Here is a 21,744-nt window from a genome sequence, read left to right as displayed (position 1 = left end):
GGCGTGGTCTTTAGTTGAGGCCATTGGGTCAACAACAGGTAAAATTACATAAAGGAAAGGGGAACCTGTTAGACCCAATTATCCCAACCAATGTCTGTCGCCTGATGGCCTCAGGCCCAGAGGTCAGGGAACATGTCTGAGGAACCCCCTTGTGATAACCCCTGAACCCCGGTGCCGTAACAATATTTTAAAGAAATATCTGTAAAATTAATTATCTATTTTTGTGCGTTACAGGTAAAGCTCTGAATATTTGAATGATGGAGCATTACCACGTGCCAATGTAGATTAAAACTGTTGAAGAACTCTATATTAAATTAGGCTGTGTTAATGCAACTCAGCGAGCATTCAGGAAGGAATTTCCACGTAGAAATTCCCCATGTTATAACACCCTCTCTCTTTCGTCGGAAAATTTTATGAAGATGATAGTGTTCGCCCATCTAAGCATGTGAGGACACAAGAGGCAATCAATGCCATAGCTTCAGCAATTGCCCGAAGTCCAAAAAAGTTGATCCAACGCCTTTCGGTAAAATGTGTTTTAGCCCAAGGAGTCTCGGACGTATACTCCACAAATATTTCTTCCTCTGGGGATTTTTGAAGAGCCAGGTTTACAAGACCCATCCACATGTGTGGATGAACTTATAATGAGGCTCACTGAAGCCACCACTGCAATTATTGATAACGCCACATTGAAATGAGCAATGAACAATGTACTGGTTCGATGCAGGGAGTGCATCAATGGACAACAATTAAAATGTTATTATAAGAAGTAGAGCTGGGTTGTGTGATACTGCCATGATGTCACAAAATCTCGCATTCCTGTACTTACCTTTACCGTAATAAAAACATGATTTCCTTTGTTCCGTCTTGTTTCATTACAGAAATAGATGTGTCAGACATTAATGCCACACCCTTTATAAGAGAGAAAGCCCACAGAGAGTGACTTTGTAAGTGTCCAAAATACTTTTCTACGACTTCCTTACTTGCACTTTGACCCTGACTGCTCCCCGACCTTCAGGAAACATTCATAGTTGATCATCTGATCCTCACCGATCATCGGCGGTGTTTGGTACTTGTCCAGAAGAAACCAAAGATTCTGTGGGACAACGACACATGCCACAAAGGTATTTAATCAAGGAGTCATGACATATTTGTTAAAGTTTTGAGCTTTGATGTACTAGAGTCACATCAACGCCAATCTACAAGGTTTTTATACAAGGTCCAAGGCTCGTAGTAAGCTGCCACTCACACATCTCACACATAGACATACTGACAAAAACAGCCTACTGGCTAACTTAAACCCCAGACTAACAGCCAAGGTGTTCTTGGGGGAAGTGCCGTCACTTCCTGGGGCACTCTGGGAACCAACGACGTCACAACAATGGCACTGCCTTTCTGACCACACTCAGCAGGGCATTTCCTCAAGATGAATTTTCTCCTCCCTATGGATGCCGACCTATGGAGATTGTCTGTGCTCTATCCTTTTTAATGCTGAGTGTCAAGCAAGGAAGTAACACATACCGTTTTTTAAATCTTTGGTATGCCTCAGTTGTGGTTTGAACCACCGACCTCCCAGACTCGGAGCAGATGCCCTAACCATTATCCCACCGTATTTGGTGATCCATAACTTTAAAACCTCAGGAAACCAAATCATGCCAACCTTTAATAGATCACATCATTGAAAAACATCGTGTACATGTAGGCATTTTCATTCAATAAACTATTATCACTTGGTGAAGCATTAAAAAAAAAAAGTTCCTCTACCTGGAGCTCATCATTGTCAAGTAGTGCCCGACTTTTCCTCTGCAGGAAGACGGCTCGAGATTCCTCACGCAGTTTCTGCAGCAACAACTCATCCTCCCCAGGAAGCTGAAAAATAGTGTATTATTGGTCAATATGGTTTTATTTTACATGCTATTTCCAAGGAACCCGGTGAAATGGCGATTAGTAAATTGTGAAAGAGATTATTTGTTAATACGAGCAAAGTTTTTGATGTTGACATATTACTGACCTGTTGTGCCTCGTACTCAATATGGAAGTTTATTTTGGCCTTATTTATCGTCATGGCTAATTCTGGTGAAATGGGAACTGGTGACAACGTAGACAAAATTGGATAGGCGTGATCTATATTATAAAACACGAGTGTCTGTCTGTCTGTACGTCCGTCCGTCCCAAACTACTCCCTCAGTTTTGGGGCTAGCCCAGCCACACCTTCTGTGGAACGTTTTGAGGTCCCAGCAGATGTCATAAGCTTGGTATGAGGTTTCATTAATTCCTCAAATAAATTATAAATTTGAAATACCATCGTTAAGAGCTGCTGCCGATCCAGAAGTGAACAAGATGACGATGATTCGCCGATTTGATAATATCTCAATACAATCGTGATTTAACATTATATTTTGATCTATTAATACCATAGTATTAATTACTCCCGTCAGGGAGTAATGCATTCGATCATGTCCGTCTGTGTGTGTGTGTGTGTGTGTGTGTGTGTGTGTGTGTGTGTGTGTGTGTGTGTGTGTGTGCGCGCGCGTATGTGTGTTCGTATGTTCGTGTGCTCGTGTGTTTGTGAACAAGATTCCACATCTCGGCTCTCTGCTCACCTTCACTCTTTCATTCCTCTTTTCTCCCGCCTCTGGAACAAACTCCCACACTCACTTCAATCACACTCCTCCCTCCAGGTCTTCAAAACAGCTGTTCACCACCATCTCTTATCTTCCCCCATCCAAAACCTTGATCTTTTCTACCCCCACTAATTCACCCCAGATCCACCTTGTTTGAAATTCCAACTTCTTTCCTGGAAGTCTTGGCAGTGTCCATATGTTTTATACCTCTCCCACCCCCCCCCCCCCCCCTTCTCATGCCTCCCCCCCAAAGCCCTCTCCCTCCCACAGTTCTCTCGATGTCTCCATGTCTCTCGGTCCCTGCTCTCAAATGTTGTGTTTGTGTCCTTCCCCCTCTCTCCCCATCTTGTCTACCGCTCCCGATGTTATTTGTTTTGTGTGTCTGTTTGTCTTTCTGTGTGATTAATGTTCGCTCTTTCACGAGCCTCGATCTTGTATACAAAAAAGAAAAAAAAAAAAAAAAAAAAAGATATCTGGAAAAGTTCTGAACGGATTTGAATGAAAGTTGGTGGGATGATTGCCCTTGGGATAAGGAAGAATTGATTAGTTTTTGGTGAAGCTCAGGATATTATTCCGGATCCAGGAATTTTTTGAAGGATTTTTTACCATTGGAAGATAGGGCTCAGCAGCGGCCACCCACGGCGGGAGTATGCGCTCTACTGAGTGGCGTTCTAGTTTGTGATTGGATTGATGAATAATTGCTGTTGGAATAAAAATATAGAGATATTGAGTTTAAAGCAGAATAAGGAAATGACGTGAGGGTTTCCATCCGTGACATTCGCGGATTCCACATTTGTAGTTTCGCCATTGACTGGATATAGAAACATTCAGACTGGGAACGTTTTTTGTGCAAGGCCTTCACGAACCTGCTGTCAATGCCTGATGTTCGACTGAAGGTGGCACAGGAACGTGGAATTTATTGGTTCATGGTAGAGCATCCATGTGTAGAGGAACAGGTTGAGATGGTTTGGTCATGTGTTGAGGAAGGATGAAAGTGACTGGTTGAGAAGAGTGATGGAAATGAATGTAGAAGGAAGTAGAGGACGGGGAAGACCGAGAAAGACTTGGTAAAGATGGTGGAAGAAGAAATGCTGGCAAGGGGGTTAACAAGGAGAGATGCAGAAAATAGGGCAAAATGGAGAAGATTGTCATGGGGACCGCAAGGCTAACCCCCGCTCTAGCAGGGAAAATGGCCTTAAAATGCATGTTGTTGTTGTTGTTGTGGTTTAGCATCCACTGTTTCCGCATTGTTTGTTTGCTTTTGGCCATCCACCCATGCGTAGCACAGGTACCTCACGAGTTTTTGATAACAGCTGAGAGATGATGTAACTATGCCAAAAAAGACACATCACAGAAGAAAACGATTAATTTGTTATTTTTTTTATCAGAATATTTGTCAAAAGTCAAGAACAGATGCTGACATAGCACAATGGCAGCGAGCAGGATCACTCAACTTATTTTGAAGAAGAAAAAGATGACAAAGTTGTTGGCTGATCATTAATAAACATCATTAAATACATGTACTGTACATGTATGAAAAATAGTGTAGCATCCACGTGATGGATTTACGTCAGGATGTGAGCTCAGCTTGCTGTTAAGTGTCCGTAGTTCATCTTTCTATACCAATTTTATTAATAACTGCGTTTTTATTATGATATTGACCATAATGTGGAAATAATTTTGCACAGCAAATATGGGGCAAATGCGCATGTGCAATCTAAGTTCTTTGGCAAGATGGCATGGCACAGGAGGAGTCTATCACTTTAACATTATACATTCCTTGGCAGTATCCAACTATTCATTTGTAATTGGTCACTGGCTTTGACACTAATACAAATTTTTATTACGGACCCTATAAGGCATCAAAAAGCTACATATATCAAACAAACAGTTTAAAATGGAGCACTTTTTTTTTTTTTTTGTATACTGAATCGAGGCTCGTGAAAGAGCTAACATTTACTTCACAAACAAATCAACCAGACAAACAAAATATATAAAAAGAGGGAGCGGAAGACAAGATGGGGAGAGATGGGGAAGCACACAAACAGCACATTTGAGAGCAGGTAGATGTGTGGGAGGGAGAGGGCTTGGGGGGAGGAGGCGTGGGACGGGGGTGGGGGAGGCGTGGGACGGGGGGGGGGGGTGGGAGAAGTATAAAACACAAGGACACAAAGGACTTCCAGGACAGAAGTTGGTATTTCAAAAAAGTGAATTTGGGGTGAAATTAGCGGGGGTAGAAAAGATCAAGGTTTTGGATGGGGGAAGATAAGAGATGGTGGTGAACAGCTGTTTGAAAGACCTGGAGGGTGGAGTGGGATTGAAGAGAGTGAGGGAGTTTGTTCCAGAGGCAGGAGAAAAGAGGAATGAAGGAGTGAATGTGAGCAGAGAGTCTTGATTTTGGCAGTTTAACCATAAGAGGGTTGCAGGCAGATCTTGTGCGACCTGTAGGAATATTTGGGGGACAGAGCCCAGAGAGAGCTGGGGCGGGCAAGGCCAGAGAGGAGTCGGTAAAAGACGGAAAGACCACCAACCTGCCTGCGGTGAGTGAGTGAAAGGCCCTTGGAGTTAGCTTCATCGCGGGAGATTCCAATGATTCTGAATGCTTTGGTTTCAACAGCGTGAAGACGAGCTAGGTGTGAGGCAGGAGCACCAGCCCAGAGGGGAGAGCAGTATTCCATTGACCTGCGGATGAAAGCCTTGTATGTGGTGAGGAGCTCAGGTGTGCCAAGGAAGGACTTCGCACGACGGTGGATGCCCAGTCGGCGACTGGCTTTGGAGGCCAGGTTTGAAATGTGGTTTTCCCAGGAAAGATCATGGCAGATAGTGAGACCCAAAAGCTTGAGTGACAGAACTTCTTGGAGAGGATTATTCAGAAAGTGGCTGGGAGGGTTGTCCAGTCGGTCTTTTCGGAGAGACATCGTAAGAGTGTGAGATTTGTCAGGATTGAAAGACATGTTCCACTTGTTTGCCCAGTCTGCCATTTTGTCCAGGTCTGCAGAGAGTGAGGAGGCTGCAGACTGCCGATCTGAGGGATGAGGAATGGAGCGACAGAGAGTAGAGTCATCAGCAAAGAGATAGAGAGGATTTTAAAGAGAGTCAGAGAGATCATTGATGAAGACCAGAAAAAGCACAGGGCCCAGAACACTACCTTGGGGAACTCCAGCCTGAACAGGAAGAGGAGATGAGAGAAACCCATTCAGGGCCACACGTTGACTCCGACTAGAGAGGAAGTCCGCCAGCCATGCGTGGAGATTTCCATGGATACCAAAAGAGGAGAGTTTGGTGAGCAGAGCGGGGTGCCAGACCGTATCGAAGGCGCGTGATATGTCAAGGGAGACAGCTCTAATTTCCTGTTTGGCATTGAGGACCTCCATCCATTGTCGAGAAAGCAGAAGCAGCATGTCCAGAGTAGAGTGACCAGGTCTGAAACCAAATTGATGATAAGAGATCAAGCCATTGGAGAAGAGGAAAGATTTCATATCTGAAGCAATGATGGATTCCATGACTTTGCTGATAATTGGGAGAAGGCAGATTGGTCTGTAGTTGCTAGGATCTGTTTTTGCACCTTTTTTGTGCAAAGCGGTGATTTTGGCTGATTTCCAAGCAGATGGCAGATGACCTTGAGCAAAAGATAGGGTGAAGAGAACAGAGAGAGGGAGTGAAAGAGCAGAAGAACAGGATTTTAGGACCCGTGGGCTGATGCCGTCAGGTCCAGTTGCAGAATCAGAGTCGAGGGTTGACAGAAACTTTTCCACCTTGTCAGGAGGAAAGGACACATAGTCCAGGAGCAGCTGTGTACGACTGGGTACGGTGGGTACAGAGCGGGCTGGGTTTGGGAGACAAGATTTAGAGGCAAACACAGAGTTGAGGCATTCAGCTTTTTCACGTGCGGAGTCAGCCGTGTAGCCGTTTGAGGTGAGGGAGGTGAGGGAGGGGATGGAGGGGGAACAAACACCAGAAACAGATTTGACCAGACGCCACCAGGATTTGGAAGAGGGAGACAGATAAGAGTTCGGTCCTGAGAACGTAGAGATATTGTTTCCTGGCTCTCCTGAGGGTGGACACACACTTGTTTCGGGCTTTGTGAAAAGAAATAAAATTTCCTTCCGTTGGATTTGCTTTCCAGGAGACGAAAGCGAGTTGTTTCTGGGCAATAGCCTCACCACAAGATTCCGTGTATCATGGACGGGAGGAAGGGTATGACAACTGAAGACGAGATGGGATAAATCTGTGCATGAGAGAGAGAGCAATTTACTTTGGAAGAATTCCCAGGATGAGTTGATGTCAGAGGCGGTAGAGATGGGAGACCAGTCCAGATGATTGATGGCTGCTTGAAGACCGTGCCAGTTGGCTTGAGTGAAATGCCAGACTCGTCGCTGCTGAGGAGGCTCTCTGACAATGGTCAGAGAGATGTCCAATTTAACAAGCACATGATCAGATGAGCCGATTGGAGCAGAAGAAGAGCAGCAGACATTTTCAGGGAAGTTAGTCATAACCAAGTCCAGAAGAGAAGATGCTCCGTTGACTGAGATCCGGGTCGGGAAATTGACAGATTGTGTCAGTCCCAGTGAGTCGCAGAAGTCCTTTGCTGAAGAGCCATGGCTGGTGAGAGAGATACCGACACCCAGCCAACTGGCATGGTGACAATTGAAATCACCACATATGAGGAAGAGAGAGTTGGGATGGGTCGATAGAAGTTGGTCCATATTATCAGACAGCGAGATGTAGATGGAGTCATCACTGTTTGGTGGACGGTACAACACACATAGGAACAAATTAAGGTGGGAGCGAAGGGGAAGCCGTAGCCAAAGGTATTCCTGGGGGTGAGGTGGAGAGAGGGCAGTGCAGGGCGAGTGAGGAAGAGAGTTTTTTATAAAAATAGCAACCCCACCTCCAGGACGAGGCTCAGGTCTATCATACCGGAGGAGGGAGAAACCTGGGAGAGATACCAAGAAATCAGAGACACCATGTAGGAGGAAAGTTTCTGTTAAGCAGATCACATCTGGTTTGTCAGAAGCAACCTGTATGGAGAGATCAGTCAAGTTTGAGCGAAGCCCCTGGATGTTTGAGGTCCATACCGTTAAAGAAGAGGAAGGGGGAGCATCGGATACAGAACAGGGGTGGGGGAGGGTAAGGTAAGATGTGGAAGAGGAGGAAGAGGTAGGGAGAGCTGTTGGAGGTGTGTCAGAGATTTCAGAATAGCTTGGAGAAAGGGAAGAATGGGGCGGACAAAAGGTTTGATGGTGATTGGGTGGGGCGCAGTGAGGTGTTATTTAAGGAGGGGGAAGAGTGAGGCAGAAGGTTGGGGGAGATGAAGGTGAAAGTTGGAATGGGGAAGATGCGGGGAGGACGCTTTGAGGAGGAGGGGTGAGAGGGGAGTCTGGGAGGGGAGGAGCGAGGGAGAGTCTCGGAGGGGAGGGGTGTGGGGGGAGATTTGAAAGGAATGGGTGATTGGGAAGATTTGGAGGGGAGGGGCAAGGGGGAAGATTTGAAAGAGATGGGTGATGGGGATGATTTGGAAGGGAGGGGCAAGGGGGTAGATTTAGAGGGGAGGGGTGATGGGAAATGGGATTTTCGCAAAGGTTGAGGGGCGGGGCCTATATAACCCGCCGTCGGGGCGTTCCCCAAGAGTTGAGACAAGGAGGGAGGAGACAAGAGCTGGGTCGTCAGAGAGTTGCGCTTTTACTGAGTCCAAAGAAAGAGCTGGGTCGTCAGAGAGTTGCGCTTTTACCGAGTCCAAAGAAAGAGCTGGGTCGCCAGAGCAGATGCGCTGTTACTGAGACAAGCAGCTCCGACCCGTGACTCCGCGCACACGACAGGCTCGGTGGCATCAGCGGCCGTCGAGGTCCAGCCCGACGTCCCGTGCGGGATCAAGCTCCAGCCAGCTCTGTGCCGTCCTCCCCCCTCCAGCCACACACCTCCTTCCAGCAATCCACTCTGCAATTCCCCGCGTGAGTCAGTGTCTTTGTTTGTTCTGTCCTGGGTAGTAAGTAAGCCTGTTAGATAAGCTAGTATTTTCCCTGTGTCTCTAAAAGCTTCTGTATATTATTTTATTATCTTTCCTTCTCCTTGGTTATTTTGAGCCTGGAAATAGTAAATAAATTTAGTAGTATTTTCAACCCTTTTCTCGTCTTATTCCTTTTCCTCTTTGCATTTGTCGTCTTAGTCTTTTCCCGATTGAATAGCGGTGGCGCGATACGGCCAACGTTTGGGTTGAATCGGGTTTTAGTCGGGGAATAACTGTTCGGCCGCGGTTACACCACCGCTCAGTAAAAAATAACATCTAATCCGCGGACCGTAACAATACGTTTGAGGACGCTGAAGGAGGGGTGGAGTGCTGGAGAGTTTCGGGAATGTAGAAAAGAGGAACTGTAAGAGATGGAATTTTTTTTTGGAATGAATAGATTTGGTGAGAGAGTCGAAAGCATCCTTTTATAGAAGAAGAAGAAAAAGGTGTTATAATATACGACAGAATACAGTTCTTCAGGGGAAAGTTGAAACATTTTTAACAACGTGATCACGTGATCACGAACAACGTGATCGAAGAACGAACGAACAAATAAGAACGACGAATAAATGAATAAGAACAAAGGAAATATTTTTTTGGTTTTTTTTTTTTTTTAGTTGAGATTTTAAACAAGGAAGTATGGGGTGAAAAGACCAGGAAAAACAGAGACCGAAAGTAATTGCAGCGCAATTGACAAACCGCTGAGAGAAAAACAAAGCCTCAAGCCAAGGTCGGACACGGTAGCCTACTACACGAGGGCACAGAATACGCGACACGAATTAACCAACGATTTTGTATACAGGTATGAAAAATTAACACCGAGAATCTTACTAAAGACACACTAATAGGTACACACACCGAAAGATAGATACAGGTTCGACAAAAACACAATTGTGAAAAATTACTTAACTTCGAAAGCGTGAGCGCATGGACAGCTTCGAAGAGACGTGACCTCGAATCTTGCGCATGCGCACCTCACCATCATTAGAGCATTTAAATTGCATCACATGTGGCAATAAATGTGAATTGATGCTCCCAGCTTGCCGGCTTAATGACAGAAGGTGCCATTTGCATTTTTGCCATCCCCATCCCGACCCAATTTAAAATCCCGTTAAGGCACAGGCAACTGGCTAGTCACATGAGCATACAATTGAGGAGTCGATTTTAAACTTTTGCATGGTTCATGAGTGACAACGTCATTGAATCATGAAATCAAATGTTTTAGGTGCTTTCAACACAACATTAAAAGCAGATATAATACCATAATATGAAGGTTCGGAATGGAGTATTTGATATTAAAGTTGTGTGTGATCCAAATCTTTCACAAAGTTACTGACTAGGCCTGATGTTCAACTGGAGCCAATTTTGGCATAAATTTGGAATGTATTCAGGGTGTCGATGATAACTCACCTGCTCTTAGCAAAGGATACTGTGGGGGATATTCAATGTCCACCAGGTAATGCTAGGAGATGGATATCCAGTTTAACATCCATCCATCCAAGGGACAGAGTACATTGTGATGCAACACCCTAACTGTGAAACATTAATCCTAAACATTATAAACAGGTCAAGACTAAAACCTAAACGAAACAGATGAAAAGTAAGTGCACTTCCTCTGCACCATCCTTTCTGACTGACAACCTCCCATGCCTCCTCCCCTTACCATATACGCCCCACACCTCCACGCTTGCAGCCGGACGAAAAGTAAATCAGTTTCGCAGCTGTATAGAGAGTTATGTTCGTCAGGCATGAATGTCTGCATTTACAGTCAAGTGAAAAAGTAAGTACACCCCATGTAAAGTTTTGACTTTTTCAACATATTTCAACATACAGCTATTTGATCTTCATTTCAACAATATTGATAGATAAAGGTGATATAATATAACAAATATCATGAAACATTTACATTTTGTAGTCCATTGTATAATTTAAATAAACATAAATGCAAATTTTGCATGTGGAAAAAGTAAGTACACCCCTACATTTATCACTACTTCAAATACCTAAAATTAGAATCAGGTGCACCAGCTCAGGTGCAAATGATTAGAACATAGTTAGAGAGGATCTCGGAGGAACCCGTCTTATTTAAACCTCAGACATTAAGTTTGGTTTGCTCTTTGTTATTGAAGTGTGCGGCGTCACCATGCCTAGATCAAAAGAGCTCTCTGAGGCCTTCAGAAAGAAGGTTATAGATGCCTACGAGTCTGGGAAGGGATTTAAAAAGATCTCCAAACAATTTGAAATCAATCATTCGACTGTCCAGAAGATCATCTACAAGTGGAGGAGATTCCAAACAACTGCCAACTTGTTCAGGCCAGGACGCCCCAGCAAGTTCAGCCCGAGAGCAGACCGCAAGATGCTGAAAGAAGTCTCTTAGAACCCCAGAATGTCATCACGGGACCTACAGGTAGCTCTTGCCACTGTTGATGTCAAAGTGCACGAGTCTACCATTAGAAAGAGGCTGCACAAATTTGATCTACATGGGAGGTGTGCCAGGAGGAAACTTTTGCTGTCCAGAAAGAACATCAGGGCAAGACAAAAGTTTGCCAATGAACACCTAGGCAAAGACCAGCACTTCTGGAACAATGTGCTCTGGACAGATGAGTCAAAGGTAGAGCTATTTGGCCACAGTACCAGAAGTCATGTTTGGGGAAAACCAAAGATGGCATTTGACCACAAGAACCTGATACCAATTGTAGAGCATGGTGGTGGAAATATTATGGTTTGGGGCAGCTTTGCTGCATCAGGGCCTGGGCAGCTCACCATCATAGAATCCACTATGAATTCTTCATTGTTCCAGAGGGTGCTTGAGGATAATGTGAGGCCATCTGTCAGAGAAGTTGAAGCTCAACCGAAGGTGGACCTTGCAACATGACAATGACCCTAAAAATACCAGTAAATCCACCAAGGAATGGCTGAAAAGAAAGAAATGGAGGGTTCTGGAATAGCCATGTCAAAGCTCGGATCTAAATCCCATCAAGATGTTGTGGTGGGATTTGAAACGAGCTGTGCATGCAAGAAACCCCTCAAACATTGCACAGCTGAAAGAATTCTGCATGGAGGAGTGGGCAAAAATTTCTCCCAGTCGATGTCAGAGACTGGTAGACAGTTATAAGAAACGCCTACTTGAGGTTGTTTCTGCCAAAGGGGGCAATACCACCTATACTTACTTTTGTACTTACTTTTCTGCCAAGGGTGTACTTACTTTTTCCACATGCGAAATTTGCATTTGTGTTTATTTAAATTATACAATGGACTACAAAATGTAAACGTTTCATGATGTTTGTTATCTTACATCACCTTTATCTATCAATATTGTTGAAATGAAGATGAAATAGCTGTATGTTGAAATATGTTGAAAAAGTCAAAACTTTACATGGGGTGTACTTACTTTTTCACGTGACTGTATATGTTTGCTTGTTAATGACAAATCAGGAGACGACGATGGTTCACGAGCGAGCGGTATTCTTCGGTTCGATTTCGAAAATTCGGTTCAATTCCGACAACTTTGAAAATTTGACCTTTGTGACCTTGAAATGTCAAAACGAAGGTTACTGACCTTAAAATGAGATAGAAAATAATGGATAATCAGTTATGAGCTTAGTTAGCCACACAATACCGAAAATTCGGTTAGATTCCGACAACTTTGAAAATTTGACCTTTGTGACCTTCAAAGGTCAAAGGTCGAGGATTCTGAAATTTGTTGGAAAACTTGCATTTCATGATGTATGTGACAATATAAGATCATGTACGACATTTCACCCTATCAGGAAGCGTACAATGTAACGAAACCATCAAAAATCGACTTTTCTAAATTTCGTGACCTTGTGACCTTGACGCGAAAATGAAAAATCGAGCTCCGTGGGGCTAGACACATGACACTGGCCTAACCAAATATCGAAACCCCTGTCAGATTCCACCAAACCCCTTGGAGAAGATGTAGGTTGAACTCGATTACCCCCTAAAAAGACATCTTTTTCGGGCGAGGCTCTGCCCACAATGGGCGCAATACGCCCACTCTAGGCAGGACACAACTAGATCATGATATCAACCTCCCACCCAAGTTTCATCAAGACCGGATGATACCATCGGGTAGTTATGCTGCGGACAGACAGACACACACACAGACACACACACAGACAGACGCACACACAACAAATATAGTGGTCACTTGATAACTCGTGAACCAATTTAACACATCCACATTGCAAATGCAAATACAACAGCACTCAGTAGAGCCTCCACCAGGCTGAAGTTTATGTTTAGTATCCCATTGACAGGCTGGTTCTGGATCTTCACCGAAATCAAATCAATTCGGTCCCTTATCACACACTTAACCTGTCCACCAAGTTTTGTTCAAATCCGTCCACAACGTTTTGAGATATCATGCTATTTATCGTTTTTGGCCCAAACAATGGTGAAGAATCATTTTAAAAATTATGGTATCCAGATCTGGATCTTCACCAAAACCTAATCAATTCGTCCTTATCACACACCCAACCAATCCACCAAGTTTTGGTCGAACACGTCCACAACGTTTTGAGATATGATGTTCACTAACAGACAAATGGGGATGAACCTCCTCCTGCAAGTCTTCAAGACAGCTGTTCACCGCCATCTCAGATCGTCCCAAATCCAAAACTAGAACGGGCACTCGGTAGAGCGCATACCTTCGCCGCAGCTACTGTTCTGTACTTGGCATGGGAGTGTAGGGAACAGAACAGTGAACAGTTTGGTGCTGATTTCATGCAAATCGGATAAGAATTGACCGAGTTATGACAAAAAACGCACATTTTGCAAGGTCGTGACCCCCCTGACCTTTGACCCCCAACCGCTAACAAGGGTAATGTCTTCACTGGGTCATGTCGTATATCACAAGATCGGGCATTGAATTCTGAACATTTTGGCATTAGTTGCATGCCAATTGGATAAAAATTGACCGCGCTATGGTAAAAATACGATTTTGACCTTTTCGTGACCTTGACCTTTGACCCGATTGCTCCCAAAATCTAATCAAATGTGTCCCGTATAATAACCAATCATCCCACCAAATTTCATGCAATTCGGTTGAATACTTTTTGAGTTATGCGAATAACATACACACACACACACACAAATAAATACACAGCGATCAAAACATAACCTTCCGCTTTTGCGAAGGTAACCATGTTTTCTACTCTCGTTAACCCCACCTACATCCCTCCTATTTCTCCAGTTTTTCTTCCTTGGAGTTTCTTTGTCCATGCAAGCACGTTTTGTATCTCGTTTTTGTGCGTTACAGCCTGATCCATTCAGTGTGCCAGCACTTCCACGAGCCTCGACAATGTATTCAAAAAAACAAAAAACGCAACTTCCATCCTCCTTAGGTTGCGGAAGTAGCAATGAAATGTCATCAGCCAAGACATTTTCATCAATGATCATCTAACAGTCTAGTCTGGGCACTTTGGGAGCCAGACTAGCATATCATGCAATGGTCCAAGCATACATGTAACAATGTACACATATGTACATGTACATGACCCTATCACATTGTATGATGTATTGAATAAAGCATTGACCACATATAATGGGTCATTTATATGCTTTAGTATAATGATACTGTGATGAAGACCATGAACAAGTATACCTAAGGTTAGAATTTCAGGTTTGAATCCTCAAAGTAACTTGTGAAGCAGAATTCTAGCTCAATGATGGTAGAGTACTTCTGGTTTAGATCCAATGAGTGGAATCTGAACGTATAAACTGCGGTCATGGTGATGTGTCAGCCCAGGTGTTCTACCTAATAGTAATAGTAATACATCAATTTTAAAGAGTGGTTTTAAGCTGGCCGTCCAGCGGTGTGTTCAGTAAGCAAGTTTCTTGTCGAGCGCTCGCCAAGTGGCTTAAGCATTCAAACAGTCCATTGGAAACAAATGATAAGGAACGGCTGGCTTGGCAAGCGCTAGCAAGCTGCTTGGTAACTGAACACACCCCGAGGTACAATTAAGCGCAATTATAAAATCAACTTTGCCTATTAATATTACATCATTTGAATTAGATAATAGGTCTTTGGTCAACATCATTGGCATTGCCAAGGAAACCATGACGAAGGATTACAAAAGTTTGATCGGTCCCGGGCTTTGCCTCTTCTCATGTCCTTACGCGATAATAGAAACGAGGTATCGAGGTGTAGGATTTCTCCGAATATCCCCTGCTCCCCTTCCATTCCGAGTACAACTTGGCGAAAAGTTTGTCCTCCTCCTCCTTCGCTTCCGCCTTTGACTGCTCATCTGGATAGACGAAAAACCCGCGCATGGCCGTTATTTCATCTTATCTATTATTAACGAGGGCTGACATTATCGTTACTACAAATTCTCTACCTGATTGGGAAGCTGCAGCACTTGCTATACGATTTTTCAACAACTGCTTCCAATCCATGGCGATTTGGCGATGAAGATGCTCTGACGCACTTCCGGAACCGCTGTTGGGAAATTCAATGTTGTTGTTGTTTATTGGACATAAATGGAGTCATTCAGTCCTGTCCACCCAGACTGATTGAATGGACATGGTATCAGGAAGAGAGTTGTACCTAAAGTAACAGAGCCATCTGTAGGTAAGAGTCAGTAAATCACCCTATCTATTCTTTATCCAATGACCATCGAAAATAGTGGAGGAAATAACGCCGCCTGTGGGAGACGCCACGGTGACGTCATTGTTTTGGTCACGTGGCGTAGCAACCGACGACTTCCGATAAGCAGAAATAATATTGTCAACAAACACCACAGCAAAAGATTGTTCAATGCACAATTATGAGATCAACTATTATTTGTATTTTTTGTAGTTAAGCTTTATGAAATAGTGGTTGGGTACACGAATTGTTTCAAAAAGAGTTCAGGGTTAAAATTCATCGGATACCAACACGGAGGTATATAATAAACCTGGAGAGCCAATTGGCCACCTCGCAGCATTAGCCGCCGTGAAGCCACCGGAAATAGTCTGGCGGCCATATTGGGAAGCCGATTGTTTTGTAAACAAAGCCTGTCAAAGCAAAGGTGTGGCGCACTGATGATGCAGCTGGAGCGAATTTTAGGACCGCCGACTATTTAATTAATATAGAATACTAATATTTGAACTGATATTCGGGCTCAGAATCCCGTTCTTTAAGGAAATTGTGTTCATTAAGTTTGAAGTTGATTCTAGACGCATTTTTCCTGGGGAATCCAATGGTTTAGAGCTTGTTTGAAAAAAAAGTGCCCAAAATTACCGCTCGGTGTTCTTTATCGTTCTTCTCATGACCCAATCACCCACTAGTAGGAATAAGAATCCTGACATGTTACACCCCTGTTTAACTCCTGTCTTCACCTTGAACCATTCTGTTGTTTCACCTTGGTCGACGACCGCACATTGAAAGTCTTGGTAAAGGGCTTTTACAAGGTTCACTAATTTTCCAGGTATGCTGTATTTCTTCATTATGACCCAGACATTCTCTGGGCAAGGAGTCGAAAGCTTTCTAGAAATCTATAAAATTGAGGTACATCGTCGTTTGCCATTCTTTGGCTTGTTCAATAATATTCCTCAATATAAAGATCTGATGTGTTGTCATGTTATATGATGTTACTTAATTCAGTCATTATATTGTAACTAAGATGTGTATGTTTCTATTACCGAGATGTTAGAAACCACGCAGATATAATGATAACCAGAGTTTATTCTACACTGACATGGGTCAGCAACACATCAACAGTGAGTCAGTCACATAAATGACATGAAACGCTGTCATGTAGTTAACCCACACAATTCTTGGGTTTCGGAAGTTTTTGCTATTCATAACATACAAGACTTACATGTTGCAATGGAACGTTCAGCAGGACATGGTAATTGTTACATGAATAATGGAGCGGAGATATAGACATCTCATGCAACACATCTTTTACAGTTTAAATATTTACATGAAGTGTTGGTGAACTCATGAAGGTGAATAAATGAAGTGCCGCTGCCTTTGTTCTTCAGCATTCTGATCACAATAGCTTTTGACACACCAGAGAATGTTGTGTTGAGCATTTCAATACAATTGTCGGTGACCATCCCATTCTCCCTCAGGTCTTCCACGATGGTATTCAGGGACTCCACTTTTCTGGCTAACCTTCTGTTGTGTTGCTGACTCACTTTTAATTTTTTTCGAAAGTTGTCCAGCTTGTGGACTGCTTCATCGAGCTTGTGCTTCAATACCAGTGGACTTGTGACGGAGTAGGAGTGATCTGTGGTCTGAAATGAGGGTCCCGCCTCAGGTTCAGGATCTTGAGTAGTGGCTTGAGGTTCTGGTGTATCTTCTTGGATGACAGACCTGGCCACTGGCGCTTTCCTCAAAACTGTAACCTATTTGGAAAGAAAAGAAAAGGTGAACCATTAATACTCATTAAGTTGTTTTTAGGGCTGAGCCGAATGCTTAGAAGCTTCGTTCATTAGATTGGGGTTCTAATTAGAAATAGATGTGACTGCGTTGGACGTATTGTAACATTGTTTCAAAGACTAAACATTTTGTTAAATATTATTACAACAAAGCTTCGGGGGGGAAATGCCAAGAAAGTGTACAAAATGGGATTCGGCTCAGCTCTAATTTTTTAAAAAAGCAACTGAGTTGTTCTCCATAAAACTATGTCTTAGGAGCTGCATATGAAGCAGCAGACATGGCATGTGATGGGTTACTATCATAACATAGGTGGAATACCAACATAATACAGTGGAGCCCGCTTATTATCATACCCCCTGTGCAGGATGAAATTATGGCAATATCCGGGATATTCCAATGGGCAGGATTCAAAATGGCGGCGGCCCTGAGAATGGAAACGATGTTTTCTGTGGGATCAATGTATGCAGAGAATGAATTCAGTCTTGTGACTTGTAGGTGTGATAATCAGCCATGCATGACTGCCGCCTAGCCAGATGGCAGAGTTAATGAGCGAGGCCACAGGAAGGTATGATAATAATTGGGAAATAACTATGCTTGGAATCAATTGTGAGCAATTTGACTATGAAATTAAGTGGGATATGACATTATTCTATGACATTACATGGGAAGATTCACTATAGTTTATATAGGAACTGGTTTTGGATTTCACTATTCTAGGACTATAGACGGGATATTCCAATAAGCGGTATGACTTTAAGTGGGCACCACTGTATGGGGAATACCAACCTAACATAGGTGGAATACCAACATAGCATAGTTTACCTTCTTTAAATGTGCTGGGAAGTTGAAACAGCTGGGGACGGACTTCGGCTTCAGTCGGACGGTTTGACCAGTCCTGTCGAAGTCACTCTCATTGAAGTGATCACTGCACAGAACTGTGGTGCCTGGGGTGGGGTAGAAGGACTCCCTTCTCAGGGCAGATGTCCATCGAGAGCACAAGTCCTTATCCTTTGGAAACCTTGAAACAAAATACATTGTGGTCACAAAATGTGGTTGCGGGTCAAAACCTCAGAGGGCAGTCAAAACATCCGAGTCAAAACGACTCCATATCAAAATAATATTTTGAGTTTCATATGTATAGTTAAATACAACTTCATCTGCTAATGTTTGCCATGTGTCGGACTTTCGTACCTTCCACAAGTAACCCCCATTTGCTCTTTCTGCTCACGAGTGACACAGGAGGGCATGGAAACCCTGACAGTAGTAGACTGGACAATTAATTTAAGCTCATCACAAATTAAATCACTTGACAATGATCACGAGCTGACGAGTCAATCTCGATACTTCAATCTGAATCAATGAATGAGTCAATCAGACATCAGTCTGACATACTCACATAGCCCTAGTGAATACACAATACAGTTATATTTGAGATCTGTGTCGTATTGCACACCCTGCGCGTGGTCTAACATCATCAAATTCAAACACAGTGTTCAAACTTCATTGAAACTTCATTGAAACTTAATTGCCTAGCCCCACCACCGTGACCACGCCAAAAACTGAAAAAGCAGAACACCCGCGATCGCGGTTTGTCACTTACTTGTGAAATGTGCATGTGGAGGCCTTCCCTGAGGTATTTGTGCAGTCAAATGCAACACACTGTGGCATTTTGAAACAGCGCGTTCACAAATAAGACTCCTTACAGTCGGTAAGCATCCAAAATGAATCAGAAATTGTGAGATCAGCTGATTGTGAGATCAAACACGGACGCAGACACAATCGGCTTCCCAATATGGCCGCCAAGCAACTTCCGCTAGCTTCAGCCGACAGCCGTCATTGGCTCTCCAGGTTTATTATATACCTCCGTGGATACCAACAGGAAGTGACCGATACACGAGGTGTCATCGTCATCGTCATCGTCATCGTTATCGTCACCGTCATCATCATCGTCATCATCATCGTCATCATCATCATCGTCATCATCATCATCATCATCATCGTCATCTTGTTAAATCTTCTGCCCATTCCATCGATAGGGTTGGTAGATGTTACAACTACATGAAGATAATAAAATAAAATTATAGTAGGTCATACGAAAAGCAATTTGTCGGTAACTTTGTATGTAATAGAAAGACAAAAATCCGGAAGTTTAACACTGCAGATGTAGGACGTTGCGGACCCAGGAATTTGAAGATAGTAAGGGAAACATATGAAAATCTGTTAACTAAATTGTTACCAAAAAATTTCTTCACCAATATGTTTGGAAAGGTGTGTAATAACATGTGTTAAAATGTTGAAGGTCAACTCCCGTGGGAAACCCAGAAAAAAAGCTGTTGAATTCGGGTACCGAAAAATTATTTTCGAGAATTTTTATTTTTTTTAAACGGCCCTTAAGTAACTTATGAGGGGTCAAATAAGGGTTTTTCATGATTCTGAGTTGATTGTTAACATTTATATTTCACCACAGACACTCCTTTGTGGAAAAATAATTTCTAAATATATCTCATTTTCTACTTTGCAGGACATGGAGTCTAGCAATATGGATGAAGACGTTACTCCACCTGTGCTCAATTGCTTCATCTGTGCACGCTCGGATACACCAGCTGAAAGGCTCATACAGGCAACTCCAAAGGGATACTCAACTTTATTGAAACAAGCAGAAACTGTCGAAAATGTTACTGTTGTGGAACGTATGAAGGAGGCTCAAAAGGAAGGAAAACTGAGGTACCACCAGAAGTGTAAAAATGATCTGTACAACAACTTTGTTGCAACCACCAAGAAGTCAGCTCAAGCATCAAAGGCAGAGAAAGAGTCATCAAAGTTGAAGAGAAGACGCACTACTTGTGAGTTCAGTTCATCAACTGGCTGCAGTTCTAGAAGATCACAGTCAGTTGACCTCCTGTATAAGGATGTATGCATTCTTTGCAACCAACCAGCCCAGCTCTACAAAAATAATCCAGCACAAGCTAGAAAGAAATACAGAGTGCCAGATAATTTGACTGCAGATACACTGAAGGCAAGCTTGCTGAAGACAGCATGGAGTCGCAGGGATGACTGGGGCACTGAAGTCACTGGACGCCTGGAAGGGATCAACGACTTGATCAGTCACCAGAGAAGAGCCTTTCTTATTCAAAGCATTGGCTAAAGATAAAACTTCTAGAGAAATACGAAGACACCTTGTATTTCACAACACAGGAAAGAAGGGCAGATGTACTCTGTCTCAAAGATGGCACCGACAATATTCTGCGAGCGCATCATGCTAATCTTGACCATGGAGATGAGAAGACTCAGTTCATAAAGACGGCACTCAAGTTCATATCCAATGATATTGCCTTGATTGATTTAGGTCAAAAGTCATACCCCACCACACACAGTATGACTGACATCGATAGTCAGCTGACACTTGTTCCTGCAAGCCTTCAGATGTTCTTGAGACCGATTGTCAAGACAGACGAAAGAGTTGCCGTTTGGGGGCAGAATTTTATTAAGGCCTGTCGACCTCGGTCTGGAGTATTGCCACACCAAATGGGGCTTGCCATACAACTTGATCATAGATTTGGGTCAAAATGGATGCTCAACAAGTTCCACCGGCTGGGATACACTGAGTCTTACACGGAGACACAAAACTACAAATACTGCTTCCTTAATAGTAGGAATGGAGATGATGTTCCAGATACTTCTGGCACTCTTGACACCATTGTGGAGGAAACCGATGAACAGATCAATGATGAGGTTGCGGTTGATGCTGCGCTTGAGGATCAATCAGTGATGACAGCCAAAGTGCCAGCCAGTGAAAGTGAATTGTCAAGTAATGATCAGGTGGTCTTTATGGAGGTTGGGGAAACAAACAATGCAGTCACTCAGTTTGTTGGAGACAATATAGATTTAAACATTGTCTCTATTCACGGAAATACTCCCTTTCACTCAATGGGTTGGATCGAAGTCACCTCTCCGGCACCACCTTTGCCAGATCCACAGACAACAGCAGCTTTCCCCCGGGTGAAGTTGAAGGCACTCGACAAAGCTAAGATCCTGAGAGGAACTGAAGTAAAGATTATTCCATTTACGAAAAGGAAACAGATAGGAACGAACGCGATCATGTTTCTCCCCCTCACTGAGCTTTCCTCCTCCCTGGCTCATGATCAGCCACTCCTCACTCCAGGTGACACACTCTGGGCAGCGGGGTGGGTGATCAAAGCCAACGATCCTGAGTTCCCACACTCCAACTGGAATGGCTGGATGAAGAGAATCCATGCTAATGATGCAAAGCAGAGCACACAGATCGAGTTCCTCCCAGTTATTGAAGGAGACCCTAATGACCTCAACACCATCTTCACCACTCTGAAAGAGTGCATACGGCGCGCTGGGGTCGCTATAGTGACTACATTGGGTGAAATTCGGTACAACATGTTCTCAAGGAAGGCAGCGGCAGGAGTGATCAAACCAGAGACTCTACCTCCAACAGAGGGTGCAGCTGCACAACATTCACTCCGTGCCTACCTGCAGACCCGGGACTGGATCCTTCTACAGAGCATGTCTCTGAACCCCAGTGACTATGGATGGACAATAGGTGTGCATGGGTATGAGCCAGTTCCAACACTGGACCCCACGGCTCCTGAGGAGCTATTGCAGTTCACGAGCTGTAATTGTCATGGAGATTGCAGCAACCGGCGATGCAGCTGCAAGAAGAATGGGGTCACGTGCATCTCGGCCTGTGGAGTCTGTAA

The 21,744-nt window shown here is 43.7% G+C and overlaps 2 protein-coding genes across 3 annotated transcripts in view; both read right to left on the bottom strand.

The window, feature by feature from the left end:
- PPP2R3C (protein phosphatase 2 regulatory subunit B''gamma) overlaps positions 1-15,106 on the bottom strand; it is a 54,271-nt gene extending 39,165 nt beyond the window's left edge. For both annotated transcript variants that reach the window (XM_068129184.2, XM_078785401.1), the window contains exons 1-4: positions 14,988-15,106; positions 14,770-14,897; positions 1,762-1,866; positions 981-1,093 (exon numbers count right to left, since the gene is read on the bottom strand). In XM_068129184.2, the coding sequence (XP_067985285.2) occupies positions 981-1,093; positions 1,762-1,866; positions 14,770-14,897; positions 14,988-15,045 (404 nt within the window). In that variant the 5' untranslated portion in view covers positions 15,046-15,106. The remainder of the gene's footprint in view (positions 1-980; positions 1,094-1,761; positions 1,867-14,769; positions 14,898-14,987) is intronic.
- A 1,191-nt stretch (positions 15,107-16,297) lies between these two features.
- LOC137414995 (THAP domain-containing protein 2-like) lies at positions 16,298-18,856 on the bottom strand. Its single transcript, XM_078785375.1, has 3 exons — positions 18,618-18,856; positions 17,840-18,035; positions 16,298-16,983 (listed from the first exon to the last, which is right to left on the bottom strand). The coding sequence occupies exons 1-3, from the start codon at positions 18,683-18,685 to the stop codon at positions 16,522-16,524; spliced, it is 726 nt and encodes a 241-aa protein (XP_078641501.1). The 5' UTR covers positions 18,686-18,856; the 3' UTR covers positions 16,298-16,521.
- Positions 18,857-21,744: the final 2,888 nt, after the last annotated feature.

The sequence above is a fragment of the Myxine glutinosa genome, chromosome 1 (genome assembly GCF_964187855.1).
Source record: "Myxine glutinosa chromosome 1, kmMyxGlut1.1, whole genome shotgun sequence".
In the NCBI taxonomy this organism is placed as follows: Eukaryota; Metazoa; Chordata; class Myxini; order Myxiniformes; family Myxinidae; genus Myxine; species Myxine glutinosa.
This window is presented reverse-complemented; position numbering and strand designations above follow the sequence as displayed.

What these genes read in the sequence shown, in the direction of transcription:
- LOC137414995 (XM_078785375.1), bottom strand. Translation starts at nt 18,685, where the DNA reads ATGCCACAGTGTGTTGCATTTGACTGCACAAATACCTCAGGGAAGGCC. An exon ending in TCCACATGCACATTTCACAA is followed by an intron (nt 18,036 to 18,617) that starts GTAAGTGACAAA and finishes TTTTGTTTCAAG; the next exon opens with GTTTCCAAAGGATAAGGACT. An exon ending in TCCCAGCACATTTAAAGAAG is followed by an intron (nt 16,984 to 17,839) that starts GTAAACTATGCT and finishes CTTTCCAAATAG; the next exon opens with GTTACAGTTTTGAGGAAAGC.